Consider the following 20,517-nt stretch of genomic DNA (forward strand, 5'->3'; position numbering starts at 1 on the left):
AAGGTAGAGGGGAAAGGGTCAGATGCTGAAGTGGAGAGGTTCACAGACAATCAGGAGAAAATGGGTATTGAATTAATAAAGAGGCAGCTGAAGCTTTTTGAGGTATGAGTCATGAAGCTACTTGAAATATTTCACCCACTCATACATCTCCTTTATCTTTCAACTCTTCCCTCTTTTTTGTAGTTATTCTCCTGTTCTGCTGTCTTTCAAGTCACACCCTGCACTGATTGCCTGTATCCTAGTCCCACATTCCCATTTTGGTATCTTTCTGTTGCTGAGCATATGTTATATTTTGCAGGCTTATCACTTCTCAGAAATGCTGCAAGCAGTGCTTCTTAGCTCCAGTCACTGAATATTTGACCTATGTGATGACATCATAATAAACTAGCTGGAAATTTTTCTTTAAAAAACAATTACTTGAGAAACTAAATCAAAGATTTTTAAAAAAAAAATATGCCTGTGACCTTAGTACATGCCTTTGATGTATGTGGATCTGATAATACATTTATGCCCAAAGTCAATTGGTGATACTCAACATTCAAAATGCAACCAAGATCCCACTCTGTGGTCAGGTGGAAGGTAATTGAAAACTCAAAAGCCTAATGCTAGTTATTCAGCCAAAAAGCAGATTCCTAGCAGGTCTGAGGATCAACAGGTTGGTTTTATTTAGGACTTTGATGAACAGATGAAAAATTGACAAAACAGAAGGTGAGGGGCCCAGGCTTCAGCAGTGTACCTCCAGCCTACAGTGAGGTTCCTGAATGGTCCCCTGCCATGCTGGTGCTGTGGGTGAAGTGATGTGGGACATATGTCCCTTCTTGGGACTGGGGAAAGCATCCTTAAAGTCCTGTGAGGCACTACAGGATGGTGCAAAGCCTTGCTCAGCCCTTCTCTTTTACAGCATTATTGCACAGTGTGTTTGAAGACATAAAAATCTTGCCAGGCCAGGCTACCACATGTCAGGAGCCTGTGAGCTGGCAGGAGAGCATGATAGAAGCATTTTGTGATTCAGATGTATTGGGCCTGGAGCAACATTTGGCAAAGTAAAGTTTGTAGGGTATGATTCCTGTGAGAGCATGGGATGAGTTCTGCAGAAAGGGACCTTCTTTGAGATTCATCCAGATGTGATTAAGGGAAGTGAGCAGCACACAGCTCACCTCCTGCATTGGAGAAGAGGCATTATGACAAAAAACCTGCTTGCTTGCTGTCTGAAGAGATGGAAAGACGACCAACTTAGTTTCTGGAAGGGTAGAAAAGCATCACTCTGCTGTCCTCACTCCAGAAGAACCACCCGGGGAAGGGGAAGTGATGTTTGGCTGATGTACAGCAGGGTGGTGTTGTTTTGGAAAAAACTTGCTTTCTTTTGAATACCTCCTGCCTGGTCAGGGAGAGCAAATATTCCAAAAGGACTCAGCATCACTGCCTGTTAATGGGTTTCTCACATTTGGCTCCTGCACCCCACTCCCTCACAATTGTATCCCTGCACTACCTGTCTTCACTTCATGCAGGGAAAACCAAAGTGGCATCTAGTGGTTGTTCCAACAGAGTCAAGAACTCCTAATACTTTAAGTCCAAAGTAAATGTTCATTATGCTTTGTCAGGAACTGTCTGATTGCAGATTATTTTTTTTTCTTCAATCATCTACTTAAGCACTGATGTGAAACACATACAGGCATGAAACAACTCGTATTGTTTTTACTGCATTTCTTTTGATTATGCTGCAACATAAAAGAAAAACAAACACATTAAAAAAAAAAAAAAAAGCCAACAAAAAAAGCAGGCACTCCCATCCCAGGCCCTACATCTATAAAGTTGCAGTAAACATCCTTAGGTCTCCAGACTCCATCCTGTATCCATTTAAACATAAATGTTCCTATATTTATATGAAGTCCCTTGCAAGCAAGAGAACAAAACCTCGTTCAGACTTCACTCTGGGAAGTATACACAAACCTAGATTTCTTGATAGAAGCACCAGAGAGTTATTTCCTTGGGTTTGCTTTTACACTGGACCAAATTAAGTGTGTAAACTGGAGACCTGCAAGTTCTGGCACTGGAGAACTTCCAGGTGGTCAGTGGATCTGATAACTTTCTGTGTTACTGCTGGTGCCTGTGAGGGGCAGGAAATCCACTGTCAGCCAGGGGTCAAAACTGCCCAGAATACAGACTCTGTTCCCGCAGATCCCTGCTCTCCCTTCAGTGATGATGGACTGCAAGCAAGATGCTCTGAACACAACATTTTAGGTGCAAGACCTTTTTATTAACAGAACTGTTTTGCTGAATGCTTCCTGGCCAGGTCTAGTTTTGCTCTTCCCTCCCTTCTCGCCTTCCAGTGAGGAAAAAGAACAGGTATCAGACCCATTCACCAAGCAAACTTAACAAAAAAAAGCAATATAAGATTTGATTGTAAACAATTCCTATCACAATCTTCCCCAAAACTGGAATATCCCAGCTAGATATTCCTAGAATATCTAGCTAGAAGATACCTAGCAGCTATCTAATCCCTTTTCCTGACATAATTTGTTAGTCAAAATTATGTTATCCAGAAGTTGATTATTTTAAATGTACTGCAGAGCACAATTATTTCTCTTTTGACACTGTTCACAAGTTATACTTATCTTGCTCAGTTAAAAAACAAACTAGACATTCTGAGCACTAGAAAATTTTACCCTTTCTTAACATAATCACATTACTTCTGGTTATACCTTAGTCTGTCACATTCAGTCACACTTTATTGAGTTGTCTTGCTGCTGTTTGTATTGTAGCAGTGCCTAAAGAATATGGTCCAGACAAAGAATATGGTCCTTTTGTGAAGCCCATATGCTAAGGATCCATTATTCTTTTGGGTGCAGATATACCTCTCCTCATAATTACATCCTGAGATGTGACACAGTGGCTGCCAGGCAACACAACTGTCAAAGCCACACTGCAGGGCAGCTGGAGAGCACAAATCAAGTGAAATAATGGAAATGTTTGGGACATGAGGCAATGCACGGAACAGCCAGAGCTCTTCATGTTCCTTATGCTTTGGCTGAAGCACCTTTATGGCACGAGCCCACCTGCCCTTGCAAGAGTTGGCATTGATGTTGCCATCTGGGGCTCACAGGTCTCCCTGGCATTTTGGAGTTGAGGTCTCTGCATCTCACTTTTCATCTAAGTTACAACTGTCACATGTCACATTCCTGTCCCTTTTCTGTCTCTTGTATCATATAGTCATCACATGACAGGCCATATTACACTGCTAAAATAGCAGATTTTTTTTTACCCTTAACCCTTCAGATTTGGCTCATGTAATAGGCAGTGATTGTTGGTATCAGCAGGAAGGAGATAGTGGCAGAATGTGACTGGAGCAAACCCCATCCTTTTCACAAGTATCTGGGTTGGCCTGGTTAGTGCTGGTCACAAAATCATGCACATAGAATGCAGCTAAACTGATTTCATGATGGACAGCAGTTGAAAGGCACTTTTCCTTACTTCCAGGTTTCTGCCTTCCTCGATCCTGCAGATGTGTGGTCACAAGGTGGATCAGTTCAGATGGAAAACTTATTTCTTTTCTGAGGTGTCATTTTTCCACCAGACTGATCATCTGACTGGAGTCAGATGGTTACCAGATCCTGCATAAGGGACGCAAGGGGGATGCACATCCATGGGTCACAGGCAGGATGACATTTTTGCAGCCTCCTGCTCTCAGGTCAGTGCAGCCCAAAGGCCAGACTACTGCTGCTGCATTCAGGTGATGGATAACCCAACGTCACACTGATGCTGGAAGGGGCCACTGTGTCCTGGCACTCTGACACAGGTCAGGTACCTCTGCCATCTCCTTTCCACTGTGGGTACCTCTGTGATTCTGGAGGTGTTGGTTTAGGGAGTACAACAGTGAGGAAAAAATTATTTCCTTTTTTTTTTTTCCCCCCCAAGCTTAATTTTATGGTTAAATCTGTTTCCTGCAGGGCTGGATGAGTACTAGCATCAGTCCTTGAGAGTCCACAGGACCTCTTGGATAGGACAGGGCGACAGCTTTCACATTTAAATCACTAGTGCCTGAATGTCTTGGTAAACGACCTTAGGAGGTAAGGTTAGTCTCACAGAGATGATTCTGGCAGAAAGCAAGCAACACCAATACCACCAAGGTAGAAAAGGCAGATTCCACAGATTAAATAAGGCCCCATAATTCAAGGTACTTAATTGTAGACAAGCGCCTTGAATGTATCTTTATTCCTTATACAAAGAGCAAAAGGAACTGGTTTCTGGCATGGAGAGTTCCCTTCCAGGGATTACCTGAGTGACTGGCAGCAAGTCATTCACCAGGGGTGAACTGCTCAGTTTTTCCAGTATGAGCAGTGCTGACATGGAGGACAAAGCACCTCCCTGAGTCACGAATCCACTGGAAGAGCTTCACCTCTTACAGCCATAAATAAGCCCTGGGGATCATAAGGTGATTCGGGCAGGTGGGGACCCTGGGGGACTTCCAGCCCAGGCAAGCTCAGCTCGGGGCTTTCTCCATCCTGGCCTCGACAACCTCCAGGAATGAGCAGAGACCGCCCAGTCCTTGGGGGAGCCTGAAGCCCTCTGACCTCGGCTTGGATCCACCGCCCCTTCCTCGTGTACCCCCCTCCTCCGTGGATAGGGCGTCTGTGCTGGGCACAGGACACCGGCAGCGTGGGGTGCACGCCCGGGGCGGCGGCCCCCGAACGCAAAGGAGTTAACAGGACCTTCTGCCTCTTCCCGCCCGCACCTCCTCCACCCGCCTCATTACCTGCCCTTTATCACCGCCGGGGCCGCGGCAAGGAGCGGGAGAGGCGGAGGGCCGCCAGGCCTTCCTGCGCCCGGGGCTACCCGCCCGCCCGCTCGGCGGGGCCGCGGAGTGCGGGGGAAGGTGTGCCAGCCTCCCGCCTGCCAGCCCTCTGCCTGCGAGCCTCCTGCCCGCCTGTGGGTGGGAGCGGGGCTGGGGCGACGCGAGGGGAAGGCGGGCGGGCAGAGCGGGCGGGCGAGCGAGAGAGCGAGCGAGTGAGTGGCTCTGCGCGCCGCAGCCCGGCAGGGATGCGGCATGGCCGTGGGCTCCGTGAAGATGCCGTCGCCGTGTGAAGGCGCGGAGCTGGCCCGCAGCTGGAACCCCGGCGGCGGCACCCATGAGCCGCCGCCGGTGCAGCTGCGACAGAAGCTGCGGGAGCTGCCGGCGCTGCTGCGGAGCGGGCTCACGCTGCGGAGGAAGAGCGCTGCTGCCGCCGGCCGGGTGAGTGAGCGAGCCAGCGGGCGGCCCCGGGCAACCCCCTGGCCCGGCCCGGCCCTGCCCTGCCCTGCCCGCCGGGGCCGCCCCCGCCCTGCCCGCCGGGCGGCCGTACATGGGGTGGGTCGGGCCGCGGGGGTGGGGGGGGACGCCGCGGGGTCCCGGTGTTGGCCCTCGGCGGGGAGTGCCGAGCGGGCGGCGGGGAGGGAGAAAGGGAGGGAGGGCGATCGGGCAGCCCCTCGGAGGGGGTGCCAGCAGGCAGCCTGGGGCTCGGCCCGCCTCTGCCAGCTCAGGTAAAAACGAAATATCGGTAAGGACGAGCGTGTGCCCTGCCTTGTTCCTCTTGTGGCTCTGCTCTTCCTTCTTTTTCCCCTCCCATGTGGCAGAACTTGCGTGGGCCATAGCGTGCAGTGGTGTGTCAGGAGGTGCTGTGCAGGTGTGCACGGACACTTGTGTTAAAGCAGCTTCAAGCGGCACTCGGGTTCCTGAGGCTGGGATGGCTTTACAGGCATGCTCCATCGCCGATCTCGTGTGCCTCTAGAGACTGAGGCTGTGGGGAGAGGTGGGCATTGTGAAAATCACTTGCCAAATTTCACTCCAGTTCACTCGTTTTTAGAAAAGCTGATGGCACAGGAATAATTTGGTAGGAAGCAGCGTGACACTGCCTCAGCTTTGATGTCTCCCAGTTGTGGCTGCAGCCGTATCACAGGGGTGAGATTGCCATCAGGTTGCTGCAAACTTTACTTGCAGGCCAAAACTGGAATGAAAACCACCATCTGATGAAGGGTTTGAGTTTACCTACTTGGGGTTGGGTTTGTCTACATGAGGAATGGAGCAATCTGCCATGTGGTTTTGGTTCACTGGTAAATGGCAGAACAGGGAGTTAGTGGGGAGAAGTCAGCATGGTGTGTGTATCTGTACCCTCCTCAACCTCGCAGTACTTCGCCCATATAAACAAATGCTTTTTCTGCATGGGCAAATTGTTGTGAAATATAGTAGGGTGTGAATTTTACACCAAACTTCCTGGGTGAATATTTTGTTATAAGAAAATATACAAGCGAAGAAGTTAAATAGGATTAAGGTAGCATGTAAGTGGCATTGGAACAGCTATTTCTGAGTAATGTTTTGACTCATATTCCTGTTCTACATCAATTTCTTTCACCAAGTGAGTTTAATGCACAGAATAAAGAGTAGTTTGTATGGAGATGCCTAGTGATTTTTATTGCTCTGGTGAAATTGTAACCCACTTCACAAGTGTCCATTTGAACACAGACCTAAGGGAATTCGTATAAATAGCTGTCTTGCTCTGCCCTAGCAGGATGTTTACAACAGATACCCATCTTTCAGTGAAGATGAGACCTTTTCTGAATGGAGTTTTATTTGTTCAACATTAAAAGCATACTATCTGAGAAGTGGAGTAAGTGTGCAGTGAGGAGATAAGAAGCAGTGCAGAACCAGCTGCTGGTAACGTTGATTTGTAGTCAGTCCTAAAATACTGTGTTAGCACAACAAATTCATGAGGCTTCAGGGAGATGCCATGCAGAGCAGGCTGAGGTTTATCCTCATGGTTATTACTCACTGCTACTGAAAACATTTGTCACTTGCGTGGTACAAAAAGTTACTCAGTAAATGTTTGCAGTGGGTGAGTTAATATCCCAGTGAGGTGCCTGGGTACCTCCTGGGTCATGCAGCTCCTCAGTTGTGCTTGCTGAAGCCTTGGTCCCATCTTGCTTCATACAGTCCCAGCTGAGACTCTGCCTGTCTTTGCTGATGGGCTGTGTTACGGACCAGCAAACACAGCATGACAGATTTAGTGGTAGCATTCATCTGTGACTTTGCCTCCCTGCACCCTGTGGGTCAACTTGCAAAGTTTTTCTTGAGCTGTCTATCCTGATCGGAAGAAGGCTGGGGGGAGGATGGTAACTTTGTAAGTCAATCTGGAGCCAAGCCTAGCAGATCTTGGCTCAGTGAGCAATGCTGTGTGGAGATGCTGTATGGTTCCATCAGAACCTTCTGGCCAGTGGCTTGGTCCTGTGTGGAGAACGGGACTGCTGTGATCTGCTGTGTCTGGGTTTGCAGGGATTCTCCTGCAGGTTGAATTATTCTGAGGTGTAGGGAGTGATGTTAATGTCACTTACTCCCTTTGGAACACTTGGGGTGCATGGAGTGTCACTCCCATATGTGCCATACTCCAGGAAGCAGCCTGGTTCCATTAGCACTGTCCTGGCTTGATTCCTGTCCACTCTGTGCATGTGTCTTTTCCTCCCAGAAATGGAATTTTAGGGGCATGACACATTTCTGTATAATGTGAAGAATTGTTTCAACCCTGAAAATGACAGTATTTTGAAGAGGGAAGAGGTATGTTAGATTATTAAAGTGCAGCATTTTTTATGCTTTCCTTTTTTAACATGACTCTTAAAAAGCCTTAAAATAAGCTTCAAGGAGGATTAATATGGAAAAAATATGAAAATATGAAACAATTTTTTTTTTTTCACCTCAATAAAATATTGCAGGTTAATCCAAAGTTAACTTTTGGAGGGTGTTGTTTGCTTATGAAATCTCCATTCCCTCGATCTCTTTGAAAAAAAAAAATTTAGTCTGATCTTCCTCTCCAGTGACTTTTTCTTTGTGCTTTTTTGTTTGTTCAAATACCAAGCTGAGAGTCTTATTTGTCCAGCTGGTTTCATCAGGAATGTTGCTCACTTAGGTGAGCTGTTTTCAAGTAAATGCTGACCAGCTGAAATTCTGGCTTGCTTAATTTCCTAGAAAAATATTATGCCCCCTGAGCAGGAGGTCTGCCTCTGATGCTGACTTGCTGAGGGACCGCCTGCAGTGCAGTTTGCTTCCTCATCTATAAAGCAGAGATAATTTGCATGTGTGCATGCTCGGGGACTATAGATAATAAAATATAATGAAAGTGTTAAGGGTGCTATAATTGTTTTAAGGATATACTTCACTGCATGCTGTTCAAACACTTCCCATGGTGTGTGGGGGAGGTAAGCATTGCACAGCAGAGGGTAGTGTACAAAAAATGGCATAAACTTTGCAATCTAGTATGGGGTGGATTAATTTTAAAAAAAAATCTTTTGGGCTTCTCGGTCGTTGGCCCTTGACACCAGACTGTTTGATAACAGGTAAAGCTAACCTCCACTTCCTCTGCTAATGAAGCCCATTGTTTTTACTAAAGCTCTTGAACTTTGGACTGGACATTGGCCTTGTCCCTGATTCTTTTAAATTCAGTCTTGGGGCAGGTGCTGCACAGCCATCCAAGACAGCACTGGAGATTAGTGCACAGTGGGAGGCTTGGATTTTACCCCTCCTTCTCTGCTTGGTGCTGCTTTGTGCTGCATAAAATTGCAGAAGATGATGGACTCTCTTGCTGGGGTAGCTGTGTGTGTGTCAGAACTTGTGCAGAGGCAGAGAAGGGATCTGTTGTAGTGAGTCACTGTGCTCTGTGGAACTGTTCCCCTCTGACACGTTTCTCAAAATTTTTTGAAAGTGAGACCCTTCTGTTTCCCACTTTGTCTCCTTGAGGTATGTCCTTTTTCTTGTAATTAGTCATGAAATATGGGTCCTGGCCCCTGGAAGCGCCAGGAAATCCAGTGGCCAAGTTCCTGCAGGCACATCAGTGCAAAAGTCACTCCATCATGCCAGAAGTCCTTTTCAAAGCACTCAGTTGAACTCTTAATGGAGATAGTGCTGCTCCCAAGTGCCTTCTGGGAGAGCAGGGAATGCTCAGATGTTGGAGGAGGAATTTCTTGCACAGACACACACACACACACACACACACACACACACACACACAGACATTTTTTTATTGACTTCTGCTCTCATTCTGCATGGATGTTACTCTTTATGACAGTAGTGGAGATGGAAAACCTTTTGGATGTCATGGTGTGAAGCCCCATTGCTTGGATATTGTAAAAGAACTTGCTTGCCTGTACAAGCCTTCACCATGGGCCATTCCTTTTGGCTTGCTGGAAGTTGAAGAGATGCCATTACTCTTTTCTGTAATGACTTTTGTGACCTTCCAAGAGGTCTTCAGCCAGACAAATGTTCTCAGGCTAAGTTCTTCATCTTAGCTGTGTTTTGAGTGACAGCTTTGCTGTATGTGTATGTCAGGATACAAACTTACTGTAGGGTTACTTGTTGAAAACAAACCACAAGAGTTAGGGTAGGGGTGCTGAAAATTTATACAGGTTGAGGATGAGACTGAATGAGTTCATGGAAGGGAAATATATAACTTACAGAATCCCCATCAGGCACAGAAGGTTCCCAAGCTGAAAATAGCTGGAGGGTTGGAATGTATTAGAGATATCCATCATATATTCTGGCACTGGCAGCTGTCATGCTGTTGGAGACAACTCTTCTTTGGCAGAGGAAAAACATCAAATTATATGCAATCTGTTTTAATTAAATGGAGTATTTGAACCTCTCAACCTACATTTTGCTAAGCTATTCATCTATCTTAAGAAGCTTCCAGTTGATTATATAATTTCAGTTACTTTCCTCTATAATCAATTAATCTTGAGGCTGAGGAAACCATAGTGTCATAGATGAGGTTTTGCCTGGACAGTAGAAATTCCCTTCTGGAAATACTCAGAATTTCCAGTACTTCCTCCTGTGGCTACATTGTGTTGGTGGTTGATAGTTACATTTTTCTTGAGCCAAGCATAAAGATTAATCTTGTACTCAGGTGATCTTTCCACCACTGACTGACATTCATAGCAGTCCATATTCTTGTTGGCAGTTTTTCATCTTAGTAGTGTCTTAGTGACCTTATTTTTCATGTGGCTAGATTACACTCTGCCTGATATTCCAGTCTTTGAAATCTAATCTTCCTGTACACCATTCCATTTTTTTGACAATGCCATCAACACATTTCATTAGCACTTTTATGCTGATTTGACCGGTGTTGCTTAAGAGGAGAAAAAACAATTCAGAATGACTGCTCTAATACCTGTGTTTATGTATACTACAGAGGCTTTAATTTCGGAGTTTCTCTTGCATTAAAAAGATGGGGTCTTGTGGTGTGTGCTGTACTGGATGAAATTAGCACACAAAATACTGGATTTGCTCTGTGAATCAGAAGTTTCACTGTCAGAAGTATTCTCAAAGTAGGCTGGTTGATATTGGTGACATTTTGCTTTAAAGCTTGCCATGGAGGCAGTAACTTAATACCTCAGTAACTTAATACCTTCATCACTTTGGCAGTTATTATGCTACTAAAAATAGCCTTGCTAAGTAGTCTTGAATTTTTCCTATTGTAATCAGGTTGTTATGTATTCCCGCTAAACATACTTGATTAAGATAATTGTCTTTCACAGTATCCTTTAACTTGTCAGGTCTGTGACTGCTGACACATGAAATGTTGAGTAATGAGTAAAATAGATCAGCGACAGTGACCACGGTAGCTGATGGGGAATTTCAGTGTCTCTTGTGTTTATTTGCATAATAACTTGTTTCATAGTCAGTGAATTACTGAATTGAGAGCACTTCTTAATTAGCCCATGTGTTATGACATCTGAGAAATGATGCCATGGTTTGATTAAGTACAGTTGAATGAAATGTAAGGCAAACCCACTCTTCTGCCCTAGGAGGTAACCTAGTAAGTTTTGTAGAATGCAAAGTGATTTTTCTCCCTGAGGCTGGGGATTAATCTGATTGCCAGGATGATGCCCACTGCCTGTGGTCTTACACTGGCCCAGGGTGTGAGGTTGGACTGACATCTCAGGTGCTTTCTAGCATCCCTGGCAAGGGCCAGGTGCAGCAGTAGCAGTTGCCACTGTCAGTGCATGGGGAGAGGTGCCATCATGTGGCTTATGGAAGGTGCATAAAATTGACATCCACCCCTTGATACAGAAAAAATGCAGCAGCTTGCTCTAAGCTATGGTACACATTCTGTTTCCTTTTGTTATTCTGGCCAGAGTGTAGCCTGGTAACTCCCTCTTTGACCCACAGCTGGCTGCCATAAAACACTGGTCTTGTCTTTAACACCTTGCCCATGTTTCAAATGGAGTTCAAGCTCGAGTTAATTTTGGCCATACTGTCTTAAAGTGCTACTTTTCTTGTATAACTAATACCCTCAGTTAGGGACTCTGAAAGAAAATATTGATCAACCCTGCACATGTCATTCTGGTAGAACAAGGATCTCACTACTTTCACTTTTGGTTTTGCCTCGATTTCTAAGAGACCAAACCTGCAGATTCTCAGATGTGGTACTGCCACTTGTGGCTTGGAAGCCTATCAAGGAAATTTATGTAGGAAATAAGATCACTGGAATTAAAAGGAATGCCTGTGTATTTGCAAAAATTTCTGCTCGTATTGCATCTTGAGGAAAGGCTCACTTTAAATGTGAGTTAATTGTCCCCTTAGTTATATATTTAAAGAGAAATAAAATTCACTTTGTGGAACTGTATACTTTAATTTGCTTGGTTGCGAACCTGCATTATTGCTTAATTCACGCTAGATTTCCCAGCTGCCAGGATGAGTGAATAAGGCCACACTGTACAATTATGACAAACCCTGTTAAGGTTTCTATTCAGCTGTTACTCATATGGCCCCAGTGGTTTGAATCCCATTTGCTCCTTGAGGAAATTGCAAAACAAGCTGTGCATTTTTATGCTGATGAAAATGCTGAAAATAGATGGCGATAGCTCTTTAAAGGGGAAAAGAAAAAAAAGGAAAAGCAGAAAATGACATTTCTTCAACCTAACTCACAGAAAACCATGGTAATAATACATAACAATTAAAGTAATATTTCATATACAGGAAAGGAAGGTCCTTGTTCTTTATACTTCTACTATGTATCTTTATACTTACATAACTTAAACATAGATATATGTGTATATGTATATATATATACACATATACACACTATATATATATATCTAAATTATATATCTTTATACTATAAAATTTGCTTAAAGCTGAAGTGCTTCTGTCTATCCATGGTTTCTGACCTGGCCCCAGGCAGGTGCTGGGTATAAAAGCCAATGTATGAAGCAATGGGGTTTTTGTACACAGACTTTTGGTCTGGCTCTGCTGAACTACTCAGGACTGTAGGTGGTTCTTGCCATGTTCCCATGCCTGATCACCAGCCAGCCAGGTGCTGTAGGTCTGGTCACACAGTCATCTCCTTGGGATGTGAGCCATCCTCCAATAGGGGCTCATATATTGCTTAGAAAGAGAGCTTTGGCACTGGTTGGAGGTCAGCATGGTGCTGTAGGACTGAAAAATAAAATGGAACACCTTTGAACTTGTGACAGAGCAAGAGTGTCGTGTTCTTCTGTGATCTCTCAGGGCTGGCTTGGCTGGGCCATCCATACATTACTCTGGTCTTTGTGCACAAATTCCAAAATCTCTTTTTCTCCACATCAGGCTGTCTTGAACATCCCATATAGTCCATGTGCATGGATCCATTTCTCTGGAATATTTTAGGCTGCCTTTTTTGCATTTGCGCTATAAACTTTATCTATATGACATCTTTTGATTTAAACATTTTTCATCATATCTGTGCTTTTGGCAAAAGTTTAAGGATAAAAATTGTCATCTGAGCTGTAAAGTTAAAAGCCATGGAAGCAGGATCTGAATATTTTCAACTGACAGGTGTAAAAAGTAGTAGCTATTCATGATTGTCATGGTGTCTTTTATCTCGGTTGACTTATAGTTTGACTTGGGTTAGTCTGACCTTGTAAAATGTTCTCCTTGTGGCTGTTAGATTAAGCTAGGGTCAATTATTTATATGTAAATGCTATAGTATACAGTTTATTCTGATGAATTCCTTTTCCACAAGATGTTTTCCCAGAGAGGACACGGCAGGCGAACTGATTAAAAGTCAGTATACTTTTTATAGTGCAAAAAAGAAAATATTCTGCTGATTACAGAGAAACAATCCCTTCAGTCTATATAAATATCATCAGAACGGTATTCATAGCATCTGTAATCATTTTTTGCCTTGAGTTTTAGAATGGAATTAACCCATTAAACTTAAAATGATGGGTGATTTTTAGTTTTCCTTTTTAAAATGATTGATTGTGAGGCATGCAACTTTCTTCTTCTTTCTTCATTTGGGATAAGGGGGTGCCTTTTTTATCTTGTTCCCTGAACATCACGCAGTATTTATGTGGCTGAGACACACATGGGCTACATGACTAGAGCAGTAAGGAAAGAAAGAAACAGTTCTGAGGTTCTCCAGCAGTCCTGTTGCTTAATTATGGAGTGGGTTTTATATGTGTATGCTTTACTGTAACCAGCTGGTAGCTGCTGCTGCTGCTGGCTCTTCTGAGCATCTCTGCAGGTCTTGTGTCAGTATCATCCCTGGGACTCTGGAACAAGCAGTACCAAGCAAGGGGCTGTGACTGCTTAGAGGGATACCCCTGGTCAAATTAATTTATGGCAAACCATGCCCTTCATGATGCAGTAGGTGGTATGCAGTTTGCAGGTCTGCCTTTTGGATGAGCCCACGCCCCTCCTCCAAAAAGCCTCACCAAAACCCACCAAATGAAACCAAACACCAGCACAACAAGAAGGCAACAGAAAATTGAAGTCCAGACCATTTGCCAGCATCAATAATTTACGATGCTGTTTGGGGTAGGGAGTAGGGCAGAGAGCAGGTGTTTGGGTTTTGTTTATTTGTTGTGTGTGGCATATTTTATTTTATTGTGGTTTTCTGACCAAGTTCTGGCTGACAGAGTTAGACTCAGTGATCCTAAAACTCTTTGTAATTTCAGATGGACGTGGTAATCATACGCTGCACACTGTTAAGCAGATGCTCCATTTCATCCCATAGGTGAATGCACTTCAGTGATGCATAAATTGACTTTTAAAATATGGAAAGAAGGGGAGAGAAACAATGCACATGCATGGTTTGCTTTGAAAGTCACAATGCTGTTGTTTACTGGGTGGCTGAAGGAATGAGCTGAAAGAATCCTTTAGGTCTGGTCTGGGTCCCAGCTCATGTACAATCCTGTGCTTTGTTGTAGTTTGTGATTTCTGCAGTGCCTGAAGCCTCTTGGCAACAAAAGCAAATTTGGGGGTGTGGGCTGCAAGTCTGCTGCTGAATCTCTGCTGCAGGAAGAACCAAGGTTTGTGATGTTTGTTAAGCAAGGACAAACTCAGGGGAGATGCAAGTCCTAAGGGAATGAAATCAGGATCTAATAGTGAACTGCCAGAGAACAAAGGTGAGGACACCGTGTATCCCAAACTTAGGGTTGTTTTGGCTTAGTAAGTGTAGTGTCTGTCCATACTAACACTCACTTATGCATCAGTATTCTTTAAAGTAGTCTTTCTCCACATTTTGTTGAAAAAATATAGTTAAAATACAATAATCCTACCAGGTTAATTGTTATAAACACTTGAAAAATTAACAAAAATTTAACTTCTGTTCACAAGGAAAAGACATAATCATGTCCAAAAATAGAACGTGGATACTTAAAAAATTACACCATACAAGCCACTATAATGCTGTTCCCTGACAGCACAAAGGGTGTTTTCAAAGGATTGAAAGACTTGTTCTCTTTATTCTTCAGTATTGACATGTATGAAAGAGATTGATAAAACTGGTCAGCCTGTTAGAACATAGTTATTCATACATACTGTCTTTGTAATTGACTCCGACAGCAATTGCTGGAATAAAATGCATTAAAAAAAAAAAAAAAAGGTAGTTAAATGAATAAATGAATACCTCTTTATTTACATTTTTACTATTGTGTTGAAAGATACAAGGAGGAACGTTCAACAGATATTTAATTTCTTGTTTTATCTCATTAAACAGACAGTCCCCAAACAAATGAGTTTCAGGTTAGTTTTACTAAACCTATTTATCTAATTATGGCTTTCACTGCTCTTTAATGAATGGCTGCAAATCAATAGGTCTCTTAGGTTGCCAGGACATGCATTAAAACTGGTGAGTCTCCAGGCCAAATAGCAGGGTTAATGTCTCTTGTTTTTTTTCCATTGAGATGTCTCTAATCTTAGACCTCCCATTTACAGACCTTGCGTGTGGGGTTTGGTGATAATGACATGAAAGGAAAAATGTTTTGTTTTATTCTCTTCTTCATGAAAGGATTTCTTTTTGACCAAATTGCAATATTCCACCTTTAATTTCAGTGACCTTTCTGTTGTTCTTAAGAGATGGGAAATTCCAACTGCTGTACTGTTAGTTTTTATGGATTCTTTTATGCAGCTATTTTTCAAAGCAAGCAATCCGAGTCTCTCTAGATTGCTCTTTCTAAGCTGTAATCATTTTTGTTACCTTATTTTGAACTCTATCTGGTTTTGCAGTGTCCCTTTGAACTTGTGATGGCTTGTGCTGAATGTAATATTCTTGATGAGACTGTACTGCTGATTTATATAAATCATGCAATTCTCTCCCTCTCTCCATCATGTAGGCTTTTTATCCTAGCAATTTGCTATCTTTTTAGAGTTCCTGGTGGCAGAGATTAGCTCTTCACTGAAATGCCTTCACATTCATGCCTTCATTCAGGCTGCTTTCTTGAGGCTGCTATAGCTAATATAAAACCATGCAAGTGGTCAGCGTTTTTTCCTTCCAGTGGGTGTTGCCTTGCATTTGATGTGGATAAATGTAATTTAACATGGAGTTGTCCACTCACCTACCTTGCTTAGGTCCATCTGAAGCTGTTTGACTTCTGGTTGAGACTAATCAAAATTACAAAAGCAAAATTTGCTTATCTGGATCCTGACATCAGAAGTTTTTTTTTATTAAAGAGCTTTCAGCTTAGAATATAACATTGAGGTGTCCTCATGTTTTTCTTATCTCAGTGGAAGCAGCCTGTTTAATCCCATTCTTGTCCTCCATCACCTTGCTATCACTTGATCATTTACAGTATTTTGTCTCTCCAGGAAACACAGCTTTAGCTTCTTGGGAGGAATTTTGTGTGTTAGGGTGAGTCTGGACAACGCTGAAGTTGGAGGTACAATGGCAGAGTGTTGCTGTGTATAATGTCTCTCAACATAAAAAAAACCCAGCTCATATCATGAGTAGATAATATACTTTTTAAGAAGTAGCTATCTGTCTGATACATCAAAAAAGAAAGCATGGAAGGGGAAAGAGTGGTTTGTTATTTTATTTCTTTTAGTATTTTTCTGCTTATGCAGCCTGATGGCAAAACTGCTGCTAGGAGCAAAACTAGCTAACAGGCATAGCACTTACCAAACATTTTCAAAGAATGTCATATTACAGACAACTGCTCTCTAATCTTGGAAAGCTTTTTATTAAAAGCAGGGACAGAAAATATCCCTGTTGTAGACTTTTGCATTTAAACACAAAGTGTAGCTCTCAAAGAAACACTTGGTATTCAGTCAAAGTTGTGGTCTTATTAAAACCAATGTAATCTTATACTCTTCAAGAATCCATTTATTGGGACTATAGAAAAGGCCTTACTTCAGTTGCTTATTAATAGTAAAACACATTACAGGAAAATTTATGGTGGGAGTAGATAAGGAAGCCTCACGTTCTTCCATCTTTTATGTACAGATCATTCTAAAGAAGCTATCCAGGGACAATAATAATTTCTTTTTATAAACCTCAGTTAGAAATTGTCCCTTGTCACTGAAGAGCTAATGGTACAACTTAACAAACTGGAAAGCTAATTTTTTTTTTAATTATTATTTTTTTCTGTTTGAGTTAAACAATAAACCAGACTGAATCTTCATCCCTTCCTTTAGCAGTTCTTGACGTTATCCGACTATTAGAAACAAACCTAAATACTGGGGGTCTGTGAGTCATCTTCTTTTCAGCCTGAGCCAACTCCAGTTTCAGTATGTGTATTCTTGCTTCTTTATACTGTGACTTTTTCCCTCCTAAGTTAGTCATTGTTATCTCTTGGCACAAGTGGAGAAGTTAAAAACATCAACAAGCATGAGGCACGCTGAAAACATGCAAACAAACCTCCCCGTGTGATCTTCTGAACCCCAGAGCATTCCTGTTCCCGTTACTTTGTTGTTCGTGAACCCTTATGATCTTTTGATTATATCCTGGTGAATAGAGTCCTGGTGGAGGGAGCAGAGAGGGTGAAGTCCAAGGCAAGTGTTTACTGACCAGGACTGGTGTTCTGGAGGCCCCCTTTGGTTGACTTCTGCTGATTGTGTTCGGTGCCCACATTGTGGCATTGCAGAGCAAAAAGGCAGCAAATGGGTTAGAGGTGAAAAATCTTTTTGCAAGCTTTGATTTTTGAAGTCTCTCTATATGTATCTACATACCAAGGTGCTGAAACTCTGTTCAGTTTTGCTACAGTTATTTTTGACATGTGAGAGGTGACAAAATAGGTATGTTATCCAATGGGGCTAGACTGGCTTAGGTGAAATTTGTGAAGACCATGAAGCTCATGGTGGTAGTTCCACTGAGACAAGGACTGGCTTGAAGTCCTATCTAAAAAGCTGTTGTGCAAAAGGATGGAGCAGTAAGCAAGTTGATCAAGGTGAGAATCAACCAGTTCTGGAAGAGTCTATCTCAAATTTAAATGAGACTGGATGTGGCACTCAGTGCCATGGTCTGGTAACTGCAGCGGTAGTGGATCAAGGGTTGGACTTGATGATCTCTGAGGTCCCTTCCAACCCAGCCAATTCTATGATTCTATGATTCAAAATGAAGGTCTCTTTGCCATCAGTCTGCTCTGGTGCCAGAGTTTAACCAGTGGCTTGGGTGTCCTTGCTGCAGAAGGATCTATTGAGCTGGATGGGCTTTTAAGATTGTCATTGCAAAGGGGCTGGTAGAGTCTGAACAGGTATTAACTACTTTGATAGGGCACCCACACTGACCTAGGTTTCCGTGGTGAATTGATGAAGGTGGGCTGCTGGAATGTCACTGGCACCTTGCTTTTTGTTAGTGTTTATAGAAACACAAGTAGAGCATCTCTGATTAGTGTCTGACCCATCGGTGGGGAATATTGCAATATATTAATATTTTGGATCATTTTGCTACCTTGATTTTGGTCTAAATTCTCCAACAAATTAATACCTTTAATGGACATATCGCTTTGACCAACCTTTAACAACAACACTTCCCCTTCTCTCCCCTCAAATCTCTCTCTCTCCCGCCTCCTGCTTTGCGTAGGTCAGAAAACATTTGCTGACTGAAAGTGATATTTATCACTCACTTTTAAATCTGAGTGGGCTGGTAACCAGGATACAGTGAGCAAGTGAAAGGAGGTTAACTGTTTTGAAGTGATTGATGCAAGCATTACCTATGATGCAGAACATTAGAGGAATAAAGTTCAGTCTTTCTGCCCCTGGATCTAAATAAATGTGGTCAGTCTTTACCACTGGTCCTTCTATTTCCATGGGACAAAGACCCTTTCATGGAACTTGGGATGAAGACCCAACTTGGTGAGGCAGAGGAAGGTGGTTTAATTCTGCATTGCTGTTTTACATGGATGTGGAGCCCTGGACAGTGGTGTGTGCTTGGTGGGCCAAGGAAGTAGCACAGGGAATGTGTGAGCTGCTGCCTAGTCTGGTGCTCAGAAGCTCTTGAAATATACTTTTTTCCTAGAGCTGGCTGCCTGGCCTGTCTGTCCTCAGGTGCTGGAAATGTGACCTTGTGGAAAGGCAATGATGTGTGAGTCCTTTCCTCTGATTGTACTATGGCATCAGCAGACTGTTCTGCTGGCTCTTTGAGGTTGCTTTGTTCAGGATGCACTAAGCTATACTTTGGCTGTGAGTAATGCAGAGGCTATTCTACTTTTCTTTCAGATGCCCTGGTTCACACAACTGATAAGCATGCTTATGTTCCCATTGTGTCCTTCTGCTTCTCTCTTACGTGGCCTCATGAGTATTTCTTCACAAATAGTTATAGTGTTACCACTGCTGTCTTCAGTGAGGGATGAGGTACTTTTCTGGGTTCTTATTTCAGATTCTGCAGGTGCTTACTCCTTCATGTATGCTTTGAAATGGCCTTAGAAAGATTGTCCACAACTTTCAAGCCAAAATGCCTCTGGTTTAAAACAAAAACTTTAAATCAATTGAGTAGGAAAGCTGCTTAGTAGAGTTTCACTGAACTGTGGGAGGTACAGTTAAAGTCTTAGAATGAGTTTCTGATACATATTTTCTGGACTGTCTGGTTAGAGGTCTGGCCTTTTCTGTGGTGAACTATGTAACACCCAAACAGTTCCTCTGGAGGAGTAATCTTCCTTACAGTACCTGATGTACAGAAATCTTCTGGAAATCATAGAGAATTTAATCTCTTTGTCAAAAGACACATCATCTTACACAGGAATGTATGTTTAACTTTTAACTTCATAACAAATAATTCACCTCGGATTCCTGCATGGCTGTGATACTATGGACTTCTTTTTTCCAATATATGATTTTTTTTTTCCTGCTAATGTAGACTCTAGCATTTTTTTTTTTTTTTTCTTTTTTTTTTTTTTTGGCATATCCCCTTAAATATGAGGGTAAGATTGACTCAGATATAGACATCATATGGTAGGACTTCTGTTGGGATGCAAAACTAGATAATAGTTCCAAGTGTAATCAAAGGTTAATTAATTCAGATAATTTAATGAGGTGTAGAAGTAGAAATATCTTACAATCTTTTGATTCTCATAATGTGAAGGGCTTTTTCTGTTTAAGGAATAGTATGTTTCATACAAAGGAAAAAAATGTGCCTTTTTAGTACTTTAAAGGCAATCTAATACATATGAGGAATTAAGAAACTGGTGTGGGACAGCAGCAATTAAGAAACATGTGGGAAGACATGAATTTGTTTACTTAGTAAGTAAGGCTGCCGAGGGTAGTTTTTTCATCTATAGCTTCTCCACAAAAGGCTTAGTGCAACGTAGTTTAATACTTAATTTTTCTGTTAATTTGAGTGAGGTATCTTCCCTGAGGGCATTAATCTCATTATCAAATTGGCTTTTTCACTTAAACTGAGCATCTATTGAACATTTGTATTCTAAACCTGGGAACAATTGCAGAGATTACCCTGTGCAGGCCTTGTCTTATCTTGCCTGTGCTGGCTTGAAACTAAGTTATGAATGCAGGGAACCCTTAGGAGGACCAGCTCTGCTCATGACATTTTCAAATGTGTCTTGTTGGAGCAAGGTCCTACCCTTCAAAACTGCAGATCAAAATGAAAATACTCTTTGTTACCAGTTGGAAAATCTCAAGAGATAAGAAACCCCCAGCCCCACACAGAGGGGTCAAACTTCTACAGCAGTGAGAAGAAGGACTTGGAGACTTAACTTTGTTTAGAGTGAGCACATTCAAAGTAATGCAGCACAGGCATGATGCAACATTTCCATGTACTTAAGTAATATCAAATGTGTGTGAACCGT

General features: G+C 42.7%; 1 protein-coding gene across 4 annotated transcripts in view; it reads left to right on the forward strand.

Moving 5' to 3' along the window:
* Nucleotides 1–4,674: 4,674 nt before the first annotated feature.
* Nucleotides 4,675–20,517, forward strand: part of RAPGEF5 (Rap guanine nucleotide exchange factor 5) — a 157,628-nt gene continuing 141,785 nt past the window's right edge. For 2 of the 4 annotated variants that reach the window (XM_071735730.1, XM_071735732.1), the window contains exon 1: nucleotides 4,946–5,230. In XM_071735730.1, the coding sequence (XP_071591831.1) occupies nucleotides 5,045–5,230 (186 nt within the window). In that variant the 5' untranslated portion in view covers nucleotides 4,946–5,044. Of the gene's footprint in view, nucleotides 5,231–20,517 lie in introns of all 4 variants that reach the window. The other 2 variants (XM_071735734.1, XM_071735731.1) reach the window with 2 other exon arrangements.

This window comes from Heliangelus exortis, chromosome 2, assembly GCF_036169615.1.
Source record: "Heliangelus exortis chromosome 2, bHelExo1.hap1, whole genome shotgun sequence".
Lineage (NCBI taxonomy): Eukaryota > Metazoa > Chordata > Aves > Apodiformes > Trochilidae > Heliangelus > Heliangelus exortis.